Below are 24,089 nucleotides of genomic sequence, written 5' to 3'. Positions count from 1 at the left end.
TCTTCACTCAGAGGGTGGTGAATAGTGGAGTATTCTACATAGTGGGGTTCACCAAGTGCTGAATATGAGAAGGAAAAAGGTAGACTTTTAGACACAAAGAGAAGACTCGTTCCTGGTGTCCTCATCAATATTTATCCTTCATTAACTACACTAGAAAAAGATTTACCTACTCGTATCAAAATGCAGGTCGTGGAATCTTGCTGTGTACTTAATGGCTGTTCCTTTCATTTCAACAGTGACTAGGCTGCAAAAGTATTTCCCTCAGTGTCAAAGGTTTGGCACACCTTGAAGGCACGAAAGCACTTGCACTTTGTTTCTCGTTCAGCATTGCAAGCGTGGACTTTAGTATAACAAGAATAACTATATAACATCAGTAAGTAGCACTTTAGTTTTATTAGGTTATTAAGTTTGCTTATGTTTGATAAGTGTATCTTGGCTGTTGAGATGCATGTCTTTTAGGATATAAACCATCCCACACTTCTGCGATTGCTTCTTCAACATACCCATCTCAATACTGTCTGGCTTTCCTATAGGAATCAGAAAGTCAGAGACTCTGTGCTGGACTGAATGATATTTAACTGTTTATTATGCAGCCTTTATCCCCAAGACCAACTAAGTTCTAAGGGAAAAAAAATAAAACTCCATTATATTATTCCTGCTGCAATTTTTGATTTTGAGATTACAGCCTTCTCTTGTCTTTTTTTTTTGTTTAATTCCTGGAGAGCTTAAAGTAATCCACAAAATTGGAAACTTTACTTAGGAGAGATAAGAGCAGTCTGCCCGCGGTGAAAGTCAGCAGTATATTGGTGTTAATCAAAGGCAGCAGCTTAGGGCAATTTAATGGGATCCCTGGAGGCTGCTGCAGATTCCTAGTCACAAGCAGGACAGATGAACTGAGCAACAACATTATCCCAGTGGTTCTTTCAACAATAACGTTCTTCAAAAGATGGATGGTTTCTTTTGAAATATACTTCGGAGGGATCATTAACTGTTTAATCTATTTCTCTACTTAATTTATCCATACCTTCATAAGTTCATAGAAAGAGTAGGAGTCTGTTAATCTCCTCAGACCTATTCCAACATTAAATTTGATTACTGCTGGTCTATATCTCAGATCTTCCTGGTATGTAACCCTTGCTTCCTTTACTGGGGTTGAGACTCATCCATCATTGCTATGATAATAAGGTCATTACAACTTTGCATTTTGCAGGACCATTTGCAACACAAATTGGCTGTTACATTTCCAACATCAACAGTGACAAAAATACTTTAAAGGCTCTTGGCTGTTCGCCACTATGAAAGCCTGACATTGTAGAAGCTTCAAAAGATGTTTTTCTTTCCGTCCTGCCAACCTACCCATCTCAGATTCTGTATCAAAGCAGCAACAGAGTTAACGTATGACACCTGGGTGACTGGAAAATGAAGACACGCTGAAATAATTTGTTTAATACAGTGAAGGATTCCGTAACTGATCTTTGCTGATTTAGAACCATCAAAGTAAAAAAAAACAGATTGAATCAGCGTTTCAAAATTTTTGATGGTTTAAAATATTTTGATTAGATATCACTCAACCTTCTGAACAAGTGAATAAAGAGCATGTTTATATAATGCATTTTTTAATCCTGGTATCATATCTGGTGAACCTACCAAGACCAATATATCAAAACTGAACCTCGATCTGTAGCTGGATCCTGGCCAGTAGTCGTAAGAACTAACAAGGCAGTTCCTTCCTCACTTCTGTATTTCAACTCCCAATTGTCTCTAGTACCCGTGTTTCATCTTTAAATAAGTTTTACATATCAAACTTTATATGTTTATAAACATATCAATCCCTTTGCTACTCAATGGTGTATTGTCTCTCCACATTGAGAAAATGTTCTGATTTCTCTTTCTCAATTTCAAAAGACCTTGTTCCTGTCCACATCGGACTCCACCCACTCTAGGCTTCTTTTTCTTTGACACCCTATTTCTCTGATTATTCTGACACATAACTGGTTGGTTTCCTTGTAAGAAAGAAGGCATCATATATTCTGCTGTCTGTTTACTAATTTGCACTCGTTCATTTTTACTCATCTAAAATTACTTAAGGCTCTTGTCTGTCCCTATCCCTGTAAGCTCCTCTCGACCCTGAAACTCAGCACGAATCCTGGCTCTTGCTTCATCCCTGATTTTAACTGTTCAACAATTGATAAAATGGTTGGTAAAACACACTTCTTTGATCAATGACATTTTTTCTTACAGCTAACTATCAAATTTTGCTCCTCACGTTTCTGTATTGTACGAAGTGCTTTGGGATTTTAAAAATTATTGTGCTACAAGAATCCTTTGGCATTAGGCGTAGATATTTCAGGGAATATGCCAGTATTTGCAGGGGTGCGCCTTGAGGAACGTCAGCACGTGGGGTCTCCAGGAATTTGTCAGTAACAGCAAGGACCCTGAAGATGGATGTGTTTGGGAAGCAGAAAATATTTGGGGTCACCCAGAGTGAGTAAATACCTCAGGACCCAAAGACTCTCAAACTCGACATGTGTTGATATTTATAAGGGTCTGGCTGGAAATAAATCTGAATTTAAATGGGGTCCTATGCTGTTTAAAAAGAAGATTGACATTTTCTGGAATAGCATGGTATTTATAGGGGTTCAGAGTTGTGAGAAGTGATTAGTAATACATCAACATGCACAGGGAGTGTTCTATTATTTACATGGGGTATAGCTGAGAGAGGAATTGTGAGAAACAAAATTTGATACTGAGCTGTAAAAAATGCAATTGATCAAAGAAGTGTGTTATAAGGAACATCTTATCAAATGCTGAATCGTTTCAGGGTTGGGGGAGCTACAGAGGTAGGGACAGACAAGGACTTCAAATAATTTTAGATAGGGTAAAAGGAATTTGTGTAAATTGGGAAATGGACAGCAGAATGTATGATGACTTCTTCCTAACAAGGCTGAGTCGGTGGCACGAACCTCCTCCAAGTATGATTGAAAGCATACAAGCCAGTGTTCAAAGGCAAGAGCTGCTTCAGGGTCTTGGGGGTCCAAATCTAAGCGTTCTGGGCGTAAAACGGTTTCCATGTTGTAACTTCCAGTCAATAAAATTGATGCACCATCAATATCTCAAGCTGAGACTTAGGAAGTGAGATATTGGCTTTTATTGACTGGAAGAATAAACAGCACTACATCCTGGGGAAAATGAGGGAGAGCAGCAGCCCACAGTCGCCTTTATACAGGGGTCTGTGGGAGGAGCCACAGGAGCAGTCAGCAGGGGGTCTGTGGGAGGAGCCACAGGAGCAGTCAGCAGGGTCTGTGGGAGGAGCCACAGGAGCAGTCAGCAGGGGTCTGTGGAGGAGTCAGCAGGGGTCTGTGGGAGGAGCCACAGGAGCAGTCAGCGGGGGTCTGTGGGAGGAGCCACAGGAGCAGTCAGCGGGGGTCTGTGGGAGGAGCCACAGGAGCAGTCAGACAGGTATATCTAGTTCACCACAGGTATACGTTGGAATAATCAGAGAACTTAGGGAGTCAGACTTTGGTAGGTGGAGCCCAGTGTGGGCAGGAACAAGGTCTTTTGAATTTGAGATACGCCTCTACCAAAAGAGGTGTAAGGAACTCCTTCCCTTTGCTACCCCACAGGTTACCCTTGGGCAGGGTATAGCACCTGCTTAGCCCCCCCATTCTCCTCCCCCCTCAAGATCAGGGTCACATGAAGCCATGGGAGCAGGTGGTAGACGGTTGTATGAGCACCTGGTGCATACCACGTCCTGGTTTTGCAATCACTGACAATCTTTGAAGACTATTGATCATCGCTGGGGTCACCCATCTTGTAAAGACACTGCCCAGAGGAAGGCAATGGCAACCCACTTCTGTAGAAAAATTTGCCAAGAACAATCATGGTCACCATGGTCGCCTACATCACACAACACGTTACGTAACGATGATGATAGCTGTGGGGAAAACACAGGTGTTGCTACTTGGGAAGTTACAGTATTGACCTTGTCGTCATTTTTTCCAGGATGGGAGTTGGGGGAAGTGGTTCTCCCCTGGAGTGCATCAGATTGAGGGGTTCCCAGGAAGAATATGTTGACAATTATGAAGGGGAGGTAGTCTTGAATTTCAAAGGTGAACTCCCGGGATACTGTATGCAATTTTATAAGTGCATTGATATTTATAGGAGATTCCCTGGAGAGAGTGTTCACTGGGAATTCCTTTAGAGTGTACTGACTGTTAACAAGACTTGCAGAGAAACATTGTGAAATTTCTGAGGGCTGAGGCTGGTGGGGGGTAAGGGTGTGTGGGAAAGATGGTATGGTCTATGTGTTCCTATTTACAAATACCCTCAAAGGGTGTGTTGATACTTCAAGATGTCCCTCTGGGGCGTGTTGAAACTTACGGGATGTCTCTGAGAGTACGTTGTAATGTTCTAGGGAACCCCAAGAGATTGTGTTCATAGTTACGGGAGCTGCTATATTACAGCATATGCCATAGTTACGGGAGTGTTAATATTCACAGGTATTCCAGGAGAGAGTTAACGTTTTGAGGGGATGGAAAGGAGGTCAGGGAGACTAGATGTTACATTTACTCAAAGTCCCAGGGAAGTGCGTTTATATTTTCATGGGTCGTGCCAAATATTAAAAGCTTGCACCTTGAAAACCACTGACGGAAAGATAAATAAATAGCATATATATGTATGTATTTAAAAAAAAACTCAGTGCTGTAGAAAGAACAGGACACGAATTTAAGCAGCACGAACACTTGAGTGAAGTATGACAACCGAGGTAGAATAATCGAGGGCGGGGTGGGACAATAAACTACATCTCCCACAATGCTTGAAGATCGTAAATCCCGGAAATAGCCCTGAATGAAGATAAAGGGTCCAGCAATTCGGTGAGATACGGAGATCCTATTTCAAATCACCTTCAACCCAGGAGGTCATTCATTCCATGTCAAAGAGAAACTAGACTGGGGCGTGACAGTGGAGCGAGGGGACGGGGAGCAGTTATAATATTTGTTATGTTACTGATACCGACACAGGGGCGAGAAACTGACGCGGTGCAACTCAGGGACATTAATTTATCCCAAGCAGTGACCCAACGGCAACGCGGTGTTGTAATGGGCAAATAATGTGAAGTATTGTGAGCGGTAGCGACAGTGTGAAGCTGCTGGCCGGCCAGGAGATGACTACAGTCAGCAGCCGCAGAAGGGTGGGTTCAGAGAGAGAAAGCGATAGGAAGTCAGCAACATCCTCAAAACTGTTACCGGCAGCCCCAGGGCGCACGCACACACACTCACGCGGGAGTTTCGGCGTCCACCTTCTATTCTGCCGCTGAGTCGAGCTGATAGGACACTCTGGACAGGGCAAGAGAGAGAGAGAGAGACCGCGGCAGTCTCAGCTTCACTTCCTCGCTGGGACATGGCCCGGAGCAGGCGAGCCCGAGCCGAGGAAGCTGCAACCCAGCGACCGTGCACTGGCAACCGGGTTTTATGTCCTTCTCACCTGAATGAGAATTAGTTCGCTCCTCGCTTCGGGACTCAACGAGAGAAAGGGACGAGGAGACATCGGCTCTCCCATTCAAATCTCCTCTCCACAGAAACCCTCCCCCTCACCAAAAAAAAGGGGGTTAAGGATTTTCTACACGAAAGCGGTGTTATTTACTTACAGTGTGTTTTAAAACACAAAAGCTTAGGGCCTGTCAGGAGCCGATTTCTCTCCAGCCTTCAGTAGAAGGTTGAATGAACGTCTGCTATGGGAGCTTGTTGACCGAGTTCTTCCCTCGGTGCAGATGTCAATGGTGCGCCTGGTGACTTGGGGGCTCGCGTCTCTCGCTCTCCTCGTCTTCCTACAAAGTGCCATGGGTTGTATCAACAGCCTCGCCTGCAAGCCGAGAGTGTGCCGGGACTCCATCTCCCTGCAGGAGGTGTCGGCCAGCATCGACAGTAACCCCACCAGCATCGACGAGTCGTCTGACATCGTGCTGCGCTACCGGACTCCCTACTTCCGAGCCTCGGCGCGGGTCTGCGTGCCCCCGATCCTCAAGGCGGACACCTGGGTGGTCGGCTGGATTCAGGCGTGCAACTACATGGAGTTTCACAACGCGTACGGCGATGTAGGCATGTGAGTAATGTGCTTGTGCGCGACTGAGCGAAGGAGTTCAAACCGAGAGCGGCCGCTGACAGGTGGAGGCGCGGATCTGACATTGTGTGCGACTCCGTGCTTTGTACGTGATGTGAGCATTACCGTTTGTGGCCGCGTAATGCACCTACAGTGTGAGTGTGAGTGTGTTTCCTCTGTGCGTGACAGTGTGCTGGTAATGTCAGGGGCTCGCACGGGAGGCTGGACAAGTGCTTTAAAAATGCCAGCGGAGTGAGCCACCGGACGGTGACACGGAGTGCCCCGATCGAAGCCGGGGTCTGGGCCCGCATCAGCACTGGTCCCTGGGGATCGGAGTTGCCGTTAGGGTATTTCCAACACCTCTGACTGCTTCACGCAGCGAGCGTGGCCCTGTTCCGCTTTCAATTCCGCGCTATTCGACTGTAGCTGGGCGAGAGGGTGAAGAAGAGATGGCTGGAATAGATTCACAGCTATGTGCAGATATGTTTAACGAAACAGTTCAGGCTAAAGTAGCACCCACTCTATTCTCACAGTGACCGTGAGGAGCGACTAAGCATCGGAATTTATCTTAAACCATGTCTTAACTCGACTATAAAGAGCCATACAGTCAGAGTGAGAAATACAGTTGCAACACCAATCTAGAATAACTAAGCTGTCTCGGTCAGAATGTAATCATTTTGCAAGGTGTATGATATTCGTAGGCACCGGTCGGGAACTAGTATTAACAGAGCATCTTGATTGAGAGGCCTTGGCAGGAAGATCATCGTCAACGTGTTAAGCAAAGCCGAACATGGGTGTAAGGGTAGGTCATCAAACTACCAATAGAAGTGGGCTTTTGGGGGTATTTTAGAATAAGAAAGGGAGAGTGAGAGATTTAGAATGTAGGGTGTGTTTTTGTGGACGGGGTTCCTGGTGGCTTGGTCTAATATCGGCGGTGTTCAGCCGGAATTGGAGGCGCGCAGAGATCTGGTGGTCTTCTGGTCTGCAGGAGAGAGGGGGCTGGGAAGCAGCCATGGTACGATTTGAGAGCAAGGACGAGAGATTTAAAGTCCAGGCATCGTTTATCCTTTGTATCTCGGCGACCACAGGAGTGACGAGGGAAATGAATTTAGTGCAGGGAAGGATTGACCAGCGGGGTTCTGAATAACCCCGACTTTCTGGAGCGTGGAGCCTTTGAGAGCAGACAGGAATGCATGGAGGAGAATTCCAGCAACAGCTGAGCTGGGACCACTCCCAGCCAGGAAACAGGTAGTTTTAATGTTGTCATGGACATCTGCTTGGGGTTAAACGTGGCCCCGCTGTTTTAAAAGTATAGTTCAGCTTCAGACACTTGCTAGGCAGATGGATAGAGTCAGTGGCTAGGGAATGGTGTTTGCAGAAGGGACTGAAGATGGTGTCTTTAATATTCCCATTATATATTGGGAGAACATCAGAAGTTAAGAAAACTGTCTACAAATTAGGGACATAAGAGATTGCACAGATGCTGGAAATCCAGAGCAACACACACACACAAAATGCGGGAGGAACTCAGCAGGTCAGGCAGCATCTATGGAAGAAATAAACAGTTGATGTTTTGGACCAAGACCCTTCAATAATCCTGAAGAAGGGTCTTTGCCCAGAACTTTAACATTTCGTTTCCCTCCATTGATGATGCCAGATCTGCCAAGTTCCTTCAGCATTTTGTTAGAAATTGGAGATAGTTGGTGAGAAGAAAGTCAAGTGTCATCACTGTGAATGTAGAAACCGATGCTGTATTTTCCAGTGATATTGCCAAGAGTAACACGTAGATGAGAAATTGTTAGTGGAAGGACTGGAGTCAAAAGCATTGGTGCGATCAAACACTCCATGGACTTCAAACAGGTCGAGAAGTATGAGAAGGGACACATTACCTTTAATTGTGACTGCTATGCCACTGTTAGAGGAAGAAGAATAAACTGGAACAAGGAGTTCTAGAGAAGATTGGAGACGGCAGCATTTTCCAGGCATTGGATTGGGAAGAAATGGGGCAGCTGTTTGTGAGGAAAGTGGAGTCAACAGTAGGCTTTTTGAGGAAGTGTGGCGGCAGCAGGTTTGATGGAGGTGGGTGGTGATGGAAGGTGACAGAGGACCTGGAATTTACAGCATCATACATACAAGCAAGGTCAATCCTTCAATAACCAATAAAAGGGAACAAATATAGTCCTGAGTGGAGAGTTAGAGGCAGGGGTAGCAGAGTCCCTGTACAACTAATGGGAAACATACAAGAACAGATCTTGGATAAGTCACATCACATTTATAGGCAGAGGAACAGCCATGTGATATACATATAGAGAGAATATAGTCACTGTATAATATTCACAGTATAGTCCTTGTGAAAGTGGTATGACCGATTTCTATTCTGTTCTGCCGGTCATGACTACCTTACCCATCTGTGCATGCTCCCTTGCTGCTGTCATGCACAGAGCTGGCGGTAGAATGCAACTTGATACATGCACTGTGGTAGAAACTCAGCTCAGCAGGATCGACCTGCAGCACGAGTGAGGATTCAGTCACATCTGCCCGATCAGATAGCTCTGACACAGCGCTTCCTGGCTGACACTTCACGATAGCGGGGTCTGTACGGAGGCTGCAAGTTTGTGGCACACTAAAAATATCATCCAACGTGACTGCTTTGTGGTGGGAGGACACAAGTCCTTCCTACTGATCCCGATCGGAGCAGCAGGAGATGCCCCTAATAGTCAGCCACATAACACAGTGTCAGAGAAGTAACAGTTGAAATAGTGGATCAGAGCAGGGCTTATTAGGAGAGAAGCCTGGCATACTAATGAACTTGGAGCTTTCGGCGGTAGATTCTAGTTTAATTCAAAGTCCTAACACTGATCTGCACCAACTCTCTATATGCCTGACTGTCCCGACCTTCGACTCACACATGGGGATACAGAGGCAGCTGTCCCATCCCCAAGTGGTGTCTATAAAGGCTGAGGGATAAAATTAGCTCAGGCAGGGAATGAGGCCTGGGAAAACAGGCACCAGAAGAACTGCTATAGTTGAAGCTAGTAGTTCCATCACTTCCTTCCTGGAGACAATAAATATTGGATCTGCCAAAAATATCTACATATGGTGATTTTGGTTAGTAACAGAGAGTCTCAGGGGAGACAAATATATTAAACATAGAACAGTACCTCAAAGGAACAGGCCATTCGGCCCACAATGTTGTGCTGAACCAGCTAAAAAGCAAATCAAAAATACCCAAGCATTAATTCCTCCTACCTACACCACGTCCATATCCCTCCACTCTCCTTACATCCATGTGCTCTTGGAAGCCTTTAATACATTTGCCTCTACCACTGCACTAGGCAGCACATTCCAGCCATCCATATTCTGTTCTGTAAGTACATTACAAAGACAGTCAAAACATTTTCACCGTCGGTTACGTCAATGCAATGTGAATGACGTTCAAAAGCAATTTCTTAAACAACATCACCACCTCATTTATCCTAAAACTACAATTATATTTTGGATCGATCCAGTAATGAAGCAAAAACAGAAATTGCTATTTAACTCTTCAAGCCTGTTCTGTCACTTAATGAGACGTCAACAGAACCGTCAGTATCAGTCTTGTAAAACAGATTTTGCCAGCTACAGCAGTGGAACATGAATGCTTTACCAAAGAAGCGGTCCTTTTCAGTGATATCATTTCAGCCGAATGGCCTTCGGAGGGTATGGTCTCAGAATAAGGGGTATTCACTTCAGACAGATGAGTTTGAAAATAGATTTCTAATCAATAAGTGAAGCAGAGGTAATAGGGTAAGAGCAGAAACGTGGATTAAGAATGTTGGATTAGCATGATCCCATTGAATGGCGGACCAGACATAACGGACGGAATGGTTTAGTCCTGTCCCTGCTTCTTATGTTATATTTTGGTTTTTTTTAAAATAGTTTAATGTTTGATGGCTATATGTAAACATTCCTCAAAGTTACAACACACAGGACTAGGGTCATTTATTCCTGCAGGCGGGTCCACACAGTGTTTATGTTCCATTGGAGCCTCCTATTACCCACTCTTCATTTCACCCCGTCAACATGCCCGTACTTCTTTCTCTCTCACAGAATCACAATGAAGCAGACACAACAGGAGGTAATTAGTCCCATCCTGGCAAAAGCTATCAAAGCTCTGTCTCTGTCCATTTTCCTTCTCCAAGGCCTGGCAAGCACCTTCTCGTTTTTATCCCCTTCCCTTCGGAAAGATCCCACTGAATGTGCTTTCACTGTTTTCATTTGGCTTCTACTTAAATGTACACACTTGAGATTCAGCCACTCATTGTGGTAAATTCTACAGTCTAGCTTCTCTCTGGGTATGAAGTTTGTCACAAAATTCCCATCGGATCTATTAAGCACGCCGACTGCAAGTTACTGGCTAATGTCAATATCTTTGGGTCCTCTGTGACCCATGAGGTGACAATCGCATGACTAAGAGCTCCTGCATTTTTGTTATTTGTTAAAGGTGGAATGAATATATTGTAAATTAAGGCACGTCCATCTTTGTAGCACGTTGGCAGCTCATTTCTAATCGAGTTTTATACTTGCACCTGAATAATGAATATAAAGCAAAGGTCTATTAACCTTCTCAGTAGCAAAATTACATTGCATTTCTTGCCTTTATTTTGCAAAGTGATTTCCCAAGAGAAACAAAACTATTGAAATGCACATGGTTCAGAAATACTAAAGCAAGAGGTTAAACTGGAGTGGATAAAACAGCCCTTGAAACTTGTGTAAACGGCATGAATTTGACAAAAATTACATGTGCCTAGTGAGGATGTCATAGCAGAGAAATAATTCATGAGGACTGGAAGGGTGTGTGACGACAGGACAGACCCAACCTTGGCATATCACAGTTCCGTTGTGTCTGATCAGATAGCATTGATCCCTGACTCCTAATGAATTGTAACGTAACTGAAGGGGTGACTAGCACTCGAAAACCATAGCAACAAGCTACTCCTGGGAGAATTCTGTTACTTTATTTAGAATAGGGTTGAAGTAAACCAAGTCTCTCTCTCCTACATCCTTTTCTGAAACTATTTGATACTCAAACAGTGGAGCAAGTGCAAGGGGCCTGATGCTCTCCTCAATATTTTATTTATTGCTCTTAGGTTTTCCCTAATGACATCTTCTTGACCTCATAAAGCTCCAGGTCAGATGGCAACTAAGAGCTGTACCTGAACTAAAAGTAAAGCAGGGTGCAGGGCTGCATCTGACCATGAATGATTCAGCAACAGTTAAGAGCATCAACCAAAATATTAACTCTTCTCTCTTGCTCTGCAGATGCTGCCTGACCTGCTAAGGATTTCCAGTATTTTTATTTTGGAGTTCCACCGTTAGTAGTTTGTTTTGGCTTTTTGAATGGTTCAGTTGTGGTTGAAGCTTTTGTGCATGGAAGGGGGGAGAAGGGGCTTTGGGGTTCTGACGCTTATATTATTCATACTGTGGGTTAGTTTTGCTGCATGGATGTCTGTGAAATTTATTGTGTACAGTTCTGGTCACCGAATTATAGGAAAGATGTCAACAAAATAGAGAGAGTACAGAGGAGATTTACTAGAATGTTACCTGGGTTTTAGCACCTAAGTTACAGAGAAAGGTTGAACAAATTAGGTCTTTATTCTTTGGAGCGTAGAAGGTTGAGGGGGGACTTGATAGAGGTACTTAAACTTATGAAGGGGATAGATAGAGTTGACGTGGATAGGCTTTTTCCATTGAGAGTAGGGGAAATTCAAACAAGAGGACATGAGTTGAGAGTTAGGGGGCAAAAGTTTAAGGGTAACACAAGGGGGAGTTTCTTTACTCAGAGAGTGGTAGCTATGTGGAATGAGCTTCCAGTAGAAGTGGTAGAGGCAGGTTCGATATTGTCATTTAAATTAAAATTGGATAGGTATATGGACAGGAAAGGAATGGAGGGTTATGGGCTGATTGCGGGTCAGTGGGACTAGGTGAGAGTAAGCGTTCGGCACAGACTAGAAGGGCCGAGATGGCCTGTTTCCGTGCTGTAATTGTTATGTGGTTATAAATGTAAGAATTTCAGGTTGTATACTGTATAAATTCTCTGAAATTAAACTGAACCATTGAATCATTACTGAAGTCCCGTTCACTATTCTATGAAGGTTCCAAAAAATTCTACTGCCTTTTAGAAAAGCCAGTCTTCCCACGGCAAGGATCAGAGGAGACACTCTTACCTTTAAATGTGTTTTATTTATCTTAGTTCAGATCATAGGAAATATGTAGATGATAAAAAATGTGCAACGATTGCAGGACTCAGACACCTATAAAACTTTGAAATTTTGCTCTCCAGCTAAAGTACGGCAGCTTCAGAACCAAATTTACTGCTTTAAATTATAATACTGTACAGAGAGAAAGATGTGGTGAACTTACCAATGAGAAAGGTTGACTGGGTATTTGTAACGTTGCATCACAAGCACCACAAAGGAAGGAACAAAAATAACTTTCTCAACCCCCACGCTAAATTTATAAGGCACTCAGTTGTAAAATTAACAACCCTGATCACTGCTTCATCTTACCCACTCCTTCCTCTATCCTCTCCTGTCCTACAACACCTCAAAGACTTTGCCTCCCCCCCCCACCCCCACAAGCATTCAATGCATCCCTAATTTCCACTGGGTTTAAGTGTTTGGCATTTTATGAAAATTCCCCAGGGTCTGGTCTGGGGGTTACTCATGCACCAATTGAAGCCTTTCCCTAAAAAGTCTTAGAGTGAACGTATTAGAAAGATTTTCAAATCTGAATTGTAATTGTGCCTTCAACTACTTTTGCCTTGAGATCTGGACTTCCCCCTCTAAATTTGTCCATTCTCAACCCCTCTGTTAAGATGCTTCTTAACAAAAACTCCCTCTTTGACCAAACTTTGTGTTTCCTGTCGTAATAGCTACTTATGTGATCTGGTGTCAGATTTTGTTTAATTTACACCGTTGCGAATCATTTGGGAGATCTCTCGACAGATGCTCACAGGCATGATGTTGAGACTGATTACAAATGTAAACCATCACTATTTGTCTGGTTATCAAAACTGCTGCAGGCAGCAAACAAGATCTACCACCTCGATATGAACCTTGGTGGCCAGTTTTACGCACAACAATTTAAGCAAAGTTGCTAACGTGAACAGGTAGAAAAGGCAATGAAGAAGAATTAGTGTACCGGCATTAGCCTAGCTAGGAAAGAAAGACTTGCATCCTGGGAAATCCTAACATATTGAACAGCCAATGAGTTATATTCTGGAACTGGAGTCACTGTTGTAATATAGTAAAGATGAAAGTCAATTTATGCACAGCTTTATTGAGATACAGGGCAGACTAGGCTCTTCCCGCCTTTTCAGCCCTGCTGCCCAGCAACCTCCAATGTAATCAACGGACAATTTACAATGACCAACCTGTACGTCTTTGCACAACGGTTGGAAACTGGAGCACCCGGAGGAAACCCAAGCTGTCACCAGGAGAACATGCAAACTCCTCACAGGCAGTGGCGGGATTTGAACCCCGTAAAGCGTTGTGCTAACCACTACGCCACCCTTCTAATGAACAGCAGTGAGATGGTAGCCAGGTAATCCGTTTCCTGTAATCAGGAGCTGGTGTAACCGTCTCCCTACCTCATCATTTGGGAAAAGGATATGTGCAGCTTAGAGGAGATTTTTATTTTGCTCTGGTCTGTTTTACCCAGCCTAAAAAGCTGGTGGAGGTACAGTTAACAACCATCAGTTGGCATAAATACCTGAAAGGGAGGGAAGAGTGCAGGGCCATGTGAAAAGATGAGAGAAGTAAGTACAGCACCTTAAAGACTAAATAATTATTTCAGTACCAGCGCAGCAGGTTGTGCTGAATAATGTACAATACTGTATGCTTCCATCTGAGGATCTCCATACAGGTCTGACAGCGGGGAATCACAGAACGCTGCCAGTTTCCTATTTGATAAGAATTAAAACTTTATTCCCTGGAGTGCAGGAGAATGACGGGAGATTTCAGAGAGGTGTACAAAAATATGAGGGCTACATACAAGGCAAATGTTCGAAGGCTCGGGTGAGACTAGAAGTGGAGGTCAATGGTTAAGGGTGAAAGGTGAAATATTGAGCGGGAACAACTTCACTCAGAGGACAGAATGAGCTGCAGGCAGAAGTGTTGGATGCAGGACCAATTTCAATATTTAAGAGAAATTTAGTTAAGTACATGGAGGGGAGGGGAATGGTCCAGGTGAGTGTCCGTGGGACTCAGCAGAATAACAATTTGCCAGTAAAGCTGCCAGATTACACAAAGCAAAATTATCTTTGCAAGTGGAACAAGTGCCACACCTCCTCCCTCATGACCATTCAGGGCCCCAAACAATCCTTCCAGATGAGGCAACACTTCACCTGTGAGTCCGTTGGGGTCATAAGACCATAAGATATGGGAGCAGAATTAGGCCGTTTGGCCCAAGGAATCTGCTCCACCATTTCATCATGGCTGATCCGATTTTCCTCTCAGCCCCAATTTGCTGCCTTCTCCCCAAATCCCTTCAAGCCATGACCAATCAAGACTCTATCGACCTCTGCCTTAAATATACATAAAGACTTGGCCTCCACAGCTGCCTGTTGCAAGGAATTCTACAAACTCACCACTCTCTGGCTAAAGAAATTCCTCCTCATCTCCACTCTAAAAGGAGTCCCCCCAGAGGTTGTGTCCTCTGCTCTTAAACTCTCCCACCATAGGAGACATCCTCTCCACATCCACTCTATCAAAGCCTTTCACCATTCAACAACACACACAAAGTGCTGGTGGAACACAGCAGGCCAGGCAGCATCTATAGGGAAAAGCACTGTCGATGTTTCGGGCCGAGTCCTGACAAAGGGTCTCGGCCTGAAACGTCGACAGTGCTTCTCCTTATAGATGCTGCCTGGCCTGCTGTGTTCCACCAGCATTTTGTGTGTGTTGTTGTTTGAATTTCCAGCATCTGCAGATTTCCTTGTGTTTGCCTTTCACCATTCGATAGGTTTCAATGAGGTCATCCCTCATACTTCCAAATTCTAGTGAATACAGGCCCAGAGCCATTAGGCACTCTGTATACAGTGTTGCCTCCATAATATCAGTGAGACCTGATGTAGATTGGGAGACCACTTTGCTGAGCACCTACACCAGAAGAAGTGGGATCTCCCGGTGGCCAACCATTTCAATTCTACTTCCCACTCTCATTCCAACATTTCACTCCATTCCCTCCTCTACTGGCCCAATGAAGTCACATACACCTTCATATTCCATCTGGGTAGCCTCCAACCAGATGGCATGAATATGTATTTCTTGAAATTCTGGTAATGTCCGCCCCCCCCCAACTCCTTCATTCCCCATTCCTGTTTCCCCCTCTCACCTCATCTCCTTACCTGCCCTTCACCTCGCTCTGATGCTCCTCCCCTTCCAAGGTCTTCTCTCCTCTTCCATCAGATTATCCCTTCTCCAGACCTTTACCTATTTCACCAATCAACTTCCCAGCTCCTTACTTCATTCCCTCCTCCCTCCCAGTTTCATCTATCATCTGAGACCGTGTAGTTCTTCTTCCCCTCCACCCGTTTTCTTACACCGACTTCTCTTTTTATCCCCAGTCCTGATGAACAGTTCACTCTTTTCCATAGATGCTGCCCGGCCTGCTGAGTTCCTCCAGCATTTTCTGTGTGTCACTTTCCACAAGGCAAGCTTAAGCAAACAGTAGCGTGATAGTGACGGATAAGACTATATTGGTGGAAGGATAAATTTTAGCCAGGCCACCAGAGAGGATACACTTGATCTTTGTCAAAACGGTGCCTTGAGGGCAATGTTGGATTCTGATGTTTTTAATCCGGGGTTCTTTCAGAAGTCAGGAAAGAGGCACAAAACCTGTTGCTTTACGATTGTTTTATTAAGCACTAACAGAACAAAGACAATTAAAAAGTGGACAGTGATAGAGGCTAGTAGCAGAAGGTAGAGAAGAAGCAAAAGAAGAAAAAGATGGCATCACTGTGTGGTCAGCTCTTATATTGCACAGAAAAGAAGCATTCCATTTAAAGTTGCAGATAAGAGTTAACCAATCAGGTAGCTCCTATTCAAATAACACAGCACCAGAGAAACTTCCAGAGCTTTCCATAATGACACAAAAACTGTAACCACAAGGGCACACACTGAACAACTACAGTACATATACATACTATGATCACTGGGAAACATACTAAACAGTTACGTGTATACTAGTAGTCATATAAAAATACTAGCAGGAATAAATTGTTAAAATGCAATGACAATTAAAGTCTAATCTAAGAATTAAACAGACCAATCCAGCAGTAGATAGGGCAATGGTTTAATGTGCATTCCTAATACCTACGGATCCAAGAAAAAATATCAGCCTCAGTTCTGTCCTTGAGTCTCCAGAGGTGGAAAACAAACAACCTGCTGACACTGAGGTGATAATTCTGCCCACTGAGCGACATCTGACAGTGATCCAGGTGTAGAATATCCACCAGTTGTAGAGTGCTGAGCTGACCAATTCAAAAGGTCTTCCACACAGTCACGGCGTTCCACTGTTACTGCTGCTCGAGGTTGTCTACAATCAGTTAAATAGCGGTGGAAGGAGCTGAGATTCAATTTGGTCTTTGGCAATGATTCCAAGATATAATATTACATTTACGCAGCTAATGTGAGATAGCTATGCCTCTCAAAGTTCAATCTACCTTTTGGAAGCTCTGTTGAAACTGGAATGATGCTGAAGCACTGGAAATAGCCACAGTCAATGTGATCTTCTGTGTAGCACCTTAAGTTCAATAATGACTGCCCTTTGGTTATCTCCTGACAAAATACTGTATCAATAATAAATAGTGCATCAAAACATTTACAACAACTGATTCAAGGCCAACAAAACATCAATTACACCAGCTCGTTTCTCTCTGCAGGAGTATTTCTAGGAATATTAATAAATTCTGAGGAACTCCTTAGAAATTCTGGCCAGCTTTCAGGCATCTGCTATATTCCAACCATTCCAAATCCCACATGCTCACGCATGTTTTTGGAGAGAGTCTGTAAATACTGACACCCTCTCACTGACCTCTGTAAATAATGACAGGGACTCCAGGATTTTTCACAAATTCTGACATTCTGGGAATCCCTGGGCAGCAGAGAATACCATCTGCACCCACTGTATATCAGTGATGGAGAGGATTTGTTTTTAAGGTAATCGTCGGCCAACACTCATGCCAACCCTGCCCAGGGTATACACGAGATAATTGAGTAATGTGTCGTTTCAGTCGTACCGGTGAGGGTTTGGGAAGTCAAGAAATGAGTAATTCGCAGCAGAAGGTTTAACCCTGTCCAGTCGTCGCATTAACATGTCTGATTTCAGTTACTGTTTTCAAATAGCCAAACTGACTTTGGCTTGCCCAAAGCTCTTTGCTGCCACATTTACTTGGTGTTGAGACAGTCACACCTGCCCCCACAATTCAGTACCCATGTCCGTTTGGCTCAAGGCTGTAATGAAAACCGAGAGGACCTATCAACAGCTTCTTGCAAATCTTTACAGGAACATCTGATAACAGGGTAGTCAATGCTACTTAGCCTCTTCCTCCTTGTTCTGCTCGTGTTATCGGATATCATCATTCTTTAACTTCTTCATTTTGTCATACAACTAAACTTCCCTTTTGAACATGTGTCATTATCTCACAGAATTAAGACCATAAGACACTTGAGCAGAATTAAGCCATTTGGAGCATCGAGTCTGCTCTCCAATTCCATCATGGCTGATTTATTATCCCTCTCAACTCCATCTTCCATGCCCTATTAATCAAGAAACTATCAACCTCCACCTTAAATATGCCCAATGGTTTGGCCTGCACAGCCGTCTTTGGCAATGAATTTCAAAGATTCACTACCCTCTGGCTACAGAAAATCCTTCACATCTCTGTCCTAAGTGGATGTCCTTTATCCTGAGGCTGCACCCTCTGGTTCTAGGCTCCTCCACTATGGAAACATCCTCTCCACATCAACTGTATCTCAGCCTTTCAGTATTTGATAGGTTTCAATGAGATTCCACCCCCCCCCCCCCATTCTAAACTCCAGCAAGTACAGGCCCAGAGCCATCAAAAACTCCTTATATGCTAACCCTTGCATTCCTGGGACCATTCTCCTGAAGCCCCTCTGAACCTTCTCCAATGCCTTATACAGCCTCAGCATTACATCCTTGCTTTGTATTCTAGTTCTCTCAAAATGAATGCTAACATTGCATTTGCCTTCCTCACCACTGACTCAACCTGCAAGTTAACTTTTAGTGAATCTTGCACGAGGACCTCCTGAGTCCCTTTGCACCTGAGTTTTGAATTTTCTCCCCTCTATTCCTTCTGCCCAAGTGCATGACCATACACTTTGCTGCTCTATATTCCATTGGCCACTTCTTTGTCCTTTCCCCCAATCTGTCCAAGTCCTTCTGCAGACACTTTGCTCCCTCAACACTACCTGCCCCTCCACCTATCTTTGAACCTGCTATGTTTAATAACTCAAAAACATTAAACTAATTCAGCATCTTCTCAACCACTGAAGGCAGGCTAACTGGCCTACAATTTCTTCTGCCTCCCTCTATTATTAAAGAGTGGAATGGTATTTGCAATTTTCCAGTCCTGAGGGACTATTCCAGAATCTAGTGATTCTTGAAAGATTATTTCTAATACCTCCACAATCTCTTCAGTTACCTCCTTCAGAACCTTGGAGTGTAGTCCATCTGGTTCAGGTGACCTACCAACCTTCAGACCTTTCAGCTTCCCAAGCACCTCCGCATCAGTAACAGCAATGGCACTCTCAAATTTCTGCCATTCTGCTAGTGTCTCCCACAGTGAACACTGACACAAAATACTTATTAAGTTTGTCTACATTTATTTGTCCCCTATTACTACTTCCCCAGCATCACTTTCCAGTGGTCTGTTATTCACGCTCAGCTCTCTTTTACTCATTATATATCTGGGGAAAAAACTTTTAGAATCCTCTTTTATATTATTGGCTAGCTTACCTTCATATTTCATCTTTTCTCCCTTTATGGCTTTTTTTTAGTTGCCTTCTGTTGGTTGTTAAAAGCTTTCCAATCCTCTAACTTACCACTAATCTTTGCCTTCTGTTTTGCTTTTATGCTGTTGTTGACTTACCTCATCAGCCATAGTTGCCTCAGTCTTCCTTCAGAATACTTATTCATCTTTGGGATGTATTTTTCCTGCACCTTCCAGATTTCCCCCATAAACACCAGCTGTTGCTGTTCTGCCATCATCCCTGTCGGTGTCCCCTTCCAATCAACCTTTGCCAACTCCTCTCTCATGTCTCTGTATTTCCCTTTACTCCACTGTGATACTGATGCATCTGATTTTAGCTTCTCCTTTTCAAACCACAGGGTGAATTCTATTGTATTATGATCACTGTCTTCTAAAGGATCCTTTTCCTTAATCAGATCTGGGTTATTACATAGTACCCAATCTAGAATTGTTGTTCCTTTAGTGGGCTCAACCACACAATGCTCTAAAAAAAAGACATCTTGTAGGCATTCTACAAATTCCCTCTCTTGGTATTCAGCACCAACCTGATTTTCCCAATCTACCTGTATATTGAAATCCCTCATGCCTATCATAACATTGCACTTTTAAATGCCATTTCTGTCTCCTATTGTAACTTGTAGCTCATATCATGGCTACTGTTTGAAGGCCTATATACAACTCCCATCAGGGTCTTTTTACCATTGTAGTTTCTTAACTCTTCCAATCCTATGTCACCTCTTTCTAATGATTTGATTTCATTTTTTACCAACAGAACCACCCCACTTCCTCTGCCTATTTGTCTGAACTTTCGATACAATGTGTATCCTTTTAAGTGAAGCTCCCAACTATGATCATCTTTCAACAATATAATATATCATCACTCTTTATATTTTGGCCCCCTGTTACACTCTAACTATCCCACTGACTGCAAATTTGCCCTACCATCTGCCAGTCCTTCTTCACAGTCTCTTGACATACTGCATCTACACATCCATCCTCAGGCCGATCACTCCAGTTCCCATCACCCTGCCAAATTAGTTTAAACCCTCCCTCACTGCTCAAGCAAACCTGCCCACAAGGATATTTGCATCCTTCGGGTCTCATCCCTTTGTACAGGTCATACCTTCCCCAAAAGAAAGGCTAAAGATCTGGAAATCTGAAACCCTGCCCCCTGCACCAATTCTTCAACCAAGCATTCATCCTCTTCTTAACCACACTGGTGCATGGCACAGACAGCAATCCAGAGATTACTACCTTGGACATCTGCTTTTCAACTTTCTGCCTAACTCCCTATATTCTCGCTTCAGGACCTCCTCCCTTTTTCTACCTATGTCATTGGTATCACAACTTCTTTCACCTTCCTGCTTTAGAATACCATGGTATTGATCCGAGACAGCTCTGATCCTGGCACCTGGGAGACAGCATACCATCCTGACGAAGGGTCTTGGCCTGAAACATCGACAGTGCTTCTCCTTATAGATGCTGCCTGGCCTGCTGTGTTCCACCAGCATTTTGTGTGTGTTGTTGTTTGAATTTCCAGCATCTGCAGATTTCCTCGTGTATACCATCCGGGTGTCTCTTTCACATCCACAGAATCTGCTTTCTGCTCCTCTGATTATAGAATCCCCTATCACTACTGCACTCCTCTTCTCCCCCCTCCCCTTCAGCCAGACTCCGTGCCAGAGATGGGATTGCTGCAGCTTCCTCTTGGTAGGCCATCTTCTCCAACAGTATCCAATGCGGTGCACATTATTGAGGGCAACAGCCACAGGGGTAGTCCTGCACAGGCTGGCTGTTCCCTTTCTGTCTCCTGATGGTCACCAGGGTATCTGACTCCTGCAACTTCGGAGTGACTACCTCTCAGTAGCTCTGACGTGTCACCTTCTCATTATCCCAGAGGAGCTGCAGCTCCTTAACCGGGTCCCTAAGGAGCTGCAGCTTGACGTACTTCACGCAGATGTAGTTATCAAGGAGACTGGAGGTCTCCCAGAGTACCCACATGCCACACAAAGAACATGCCACTACCTCCTGATCCATTCTCAGCTATGTACAAAGAGAAAAAAAAAATAGGATGGAAGATGGGAGAAGTCCTAAAATGTGAGTTAGTTACAGTGGGAGATTCTACACTTTGAAAGATATGAAAACCAGGAACAGGTTATGTGTGGGCTCTGTGAAGTTAACCAGGGGTGTGCGAGTCACACACATTACAGCGCTCGTTTATGAACAAGAATTGCTCACAAACAAGTAGTGATTCTAACCAGATCCTCCACTGGCACTGGTTCAATCAGATTCTGGGAGTGTTACAGAGATAATTATTATCACGTTTCAAGTGTGAGGCAGTGTCCCTGGCACATTGCTCAATACTGTCAGTACACATTATCCTTCATTATTGAAGTACTGTTGAATTGCATGTCACGTCGAAGGATTTTAAATCAACTTTTTTTAAAAGGCTTTATGATAAAACAGTCCAGCAGTCAACTTCAGATGATTAAAAAAATGATTTAATTGTTCCAATTTGCTCTGAAATTGGCCCACGTTGAGAATATTGGCTTTGATGTAACATCACACGTACAGAGTGCTGGAGGAGCTCAGCAGGCCAGGCAGCATCTATGGAAAAGAGTAAACAGTCCATGTTTCTGACTGAGACCCATCAGGACTTGGATTCCTGAAGAAGGGTCTCAGCCCGAAAAGTCAGCTGTTTAAGTTTTTCCACAGATCCTGCTTGGCCTGCTGAGTTCCTCTAGCATTTTCTGTGTATTACTTTGATTTCCAGCATCTGCAGAGTTTCTCTTGTTTGATCTAACGCCCTGTTTCTTTTGAAATGTCATTGGTATGTTCCATTGAAGCAGGGAAAGGATGGAAAAGTAAAAGAACCATGGTGTACACAGTTCGTAGAAAATCTAGTTAAGAAGAAAAGAAAAGCTTACAAAAGATTCAAGAAAATAGGTTCTGTCAGAGCTCTAGAAAATTACAAGGTTGCTAGGGAGGAGCTTAAGAATATGTAAAGATCAATAGGATGAGCCATGTGAGAATAGGACCAATCAGGTGCGATAGTGGAAAGGTGTGCATAGAATTGGAGAAGGTAGTGGAGGTACTTAATGAAAACTTTGCTTTAGAATTCACCAGGGAAAAATACCTTGGCAATTGTGGAGATGACTTACAATGGACTGAAGCACTTGAGCATATAGATATTAAGAAAGAGGACGTGCTGGAGCTTTTGAAAAGCTTTAAGTTAGATAAGTCATCGAGACCAGATGAGATATACCCCAGGCTGCTGTGGGAAGCAAGGGAGGAGATTGCTGAGCCTCTTGCAATGATCTTTGCGTCATCAATAGGGATGGGAGAGGTATGGAGGATTGGAGGGTTGCAAATATTGTTCCCTTGTTCAAGAAAGGGAGTAGAGTTAACCCAGGAAATTATAGACTAGCAAGTCAGTGGTGGGCAAGTTGTTGGAGAAGATCCTGACAGGCAAGATTTATGAGCATTTGGAGAGACATAATCTGATTAGGGATAGTCGGCATGGCTTTGTCGAGGGCAGGTTGTGCTTTACAATCCTGATTGAATTCTTTGAGGAAGTAACAAACACATTGATGAAGGTAGTGTAGTGTATATGGATTTCAGTAAGGCATTTGATAAGATTCCCCATGCAAGGCTCCTTCAGAAAGTAAGGAGGCATGTGATCCAAGGAGATCTTGCTTTGTGGATCCAGAATTGGCTTGCCCACAGAAGGCAAAGGGTGGTGTTGTAGATGGTTCATATTCTGCATGGAGGTCAATGACCAGTGGTGTTCTGCAGGGATCTGTTCTGGGACACCTCCTCTTTGTGATTTTTATAAATGTCCTGGATGAATAAGTAGAAAGATGGGTTAGTAAGGTTGGGGATGTTGTGGATAGTGTGGAGGGCTGTCAGAGGTTACAGCGTGACATCAATAGGATGCAGAAATGGGCTGAGAAGTGGCAGATGGACTTCAACCCTGACAAGTATGAAGTGGTTTATTTTGGTAGGTCAAATTTGAAGACAGAATATAATATAAATGGTAAGACTCTTGGCAGTGTGGAGGATATGAGAGATCTTGGGTTCTGTGTCGACAGGACACTCAAAGCTGCTGTGCAGATTGACAGTGTTGCTAAGAAGACATATGGTGTGCTGGCATTCATCAACCGTGGGATTGAGTTCAAGAGCTGTGACGTAATGTTACGCCTATATAAGACCTTGGTCAGACCTCATTTGGATACCGTGTTCAGTTCTGGTCACCTCACTACAGGAAGGATGTGGACACTATAGAGAGAGCGCAGAGGACACTTACAAGGATGTTGCCTGGATTGGAGGGCATGTCTTATGAGAATACATTGTGTGTACTTGGCCTTTTCTCCTTAGAGCGACGGAGGATAAGAGGTGACCTGATAGAGGTGTGTAAGATAATAAGGGACATTGATTGTGTGGACAGCCAGAGGCTTTTTCCCAGGGCTGAAGTGGCTAACATAAGGGGGCATAGTTTAAGGTATTTGGAAATGGGTACAGAGGAGATGTCAGGAGTACGTTTTTCACACAGAGAGTGGTGGGTGCATGGAATGCACTGTTGGTGGTAGTGATGGAAGTGGATACAATAGGGTCTTTTAAGAGCCCGTTAGATAGGTACATGGATCTTAGAAAAATAGATAGCTATGCATTAGGGAAATTTTAGGCAGTCTCTTGAGTAGGTTACGTGGTCAGCACAATGTTGTGAGCCGAAGGGCCTGTAATGTGCTGTAAATTTCTATATCCTATGTCATATCTTTGAACTACCATGTGCAAAAGACTTATTGCCCACAGGGTAAACTTTATTTATTTATTTACTAACTTACTTAGGTTACAGCTCAGCAACAGGCACATCCGGCCATACAAGCCCATGCTGTCCGTGGACCTAGTAACCCAAACGTCCTTGGAAAATGGAAGGACACCAGAGCACCCAGAG

General features: G+C 43.8%; 1 protein-coding gene across 3 annotated transcripts in view; it reads left to right on the top strand.

Moving 5' to 3' along the window:
• The first annotated feature begins 4,861 nt into the window (after window positions 1–4,861).
• The window catches only part of fam78ab (family with sequence similarity 78 member Ab), a 32,894-nt gene continuing 13,666 nt past the window's right edge, over window positions 4,862–24,089 (top strand). The window contains exon 1 of one of the 3 annotated variants that reach the window (XM_073052408.1): window positions 4,862–6,102. In XM_073052408.1, the coding sequence (XP_072908509.1) occupies window positions 5,771–6,102 (332 nt within the window). In that variant the 5' untranslated portion in view covers window positions 4,862–5,770. The other 2 variants (XM_073052409.1, XM_073052410.1) reach the window with 2 other exon arrangements.

The sequence above is a fragment of the Hemitrygon akajei genome, chromosome 7 (genome assembly GCF_048418815.1).
Source record: "Hemitrygon akajei chromosome 7, sHemAka1.3, whole genome shotgun sequence".
Lineage (NCBI taxonomy): Eukaryota > Metazoa > Chordata > Chondrichthyes > Myliobatiformes > Dasyatidae > Hemitrygon > Hemitrygon akajei.
The sequence above is the reverse complement of the archived record's forward strand: the minus strand, read 5'-3'. Positions and strand labels throughout refer to the sequence as shown.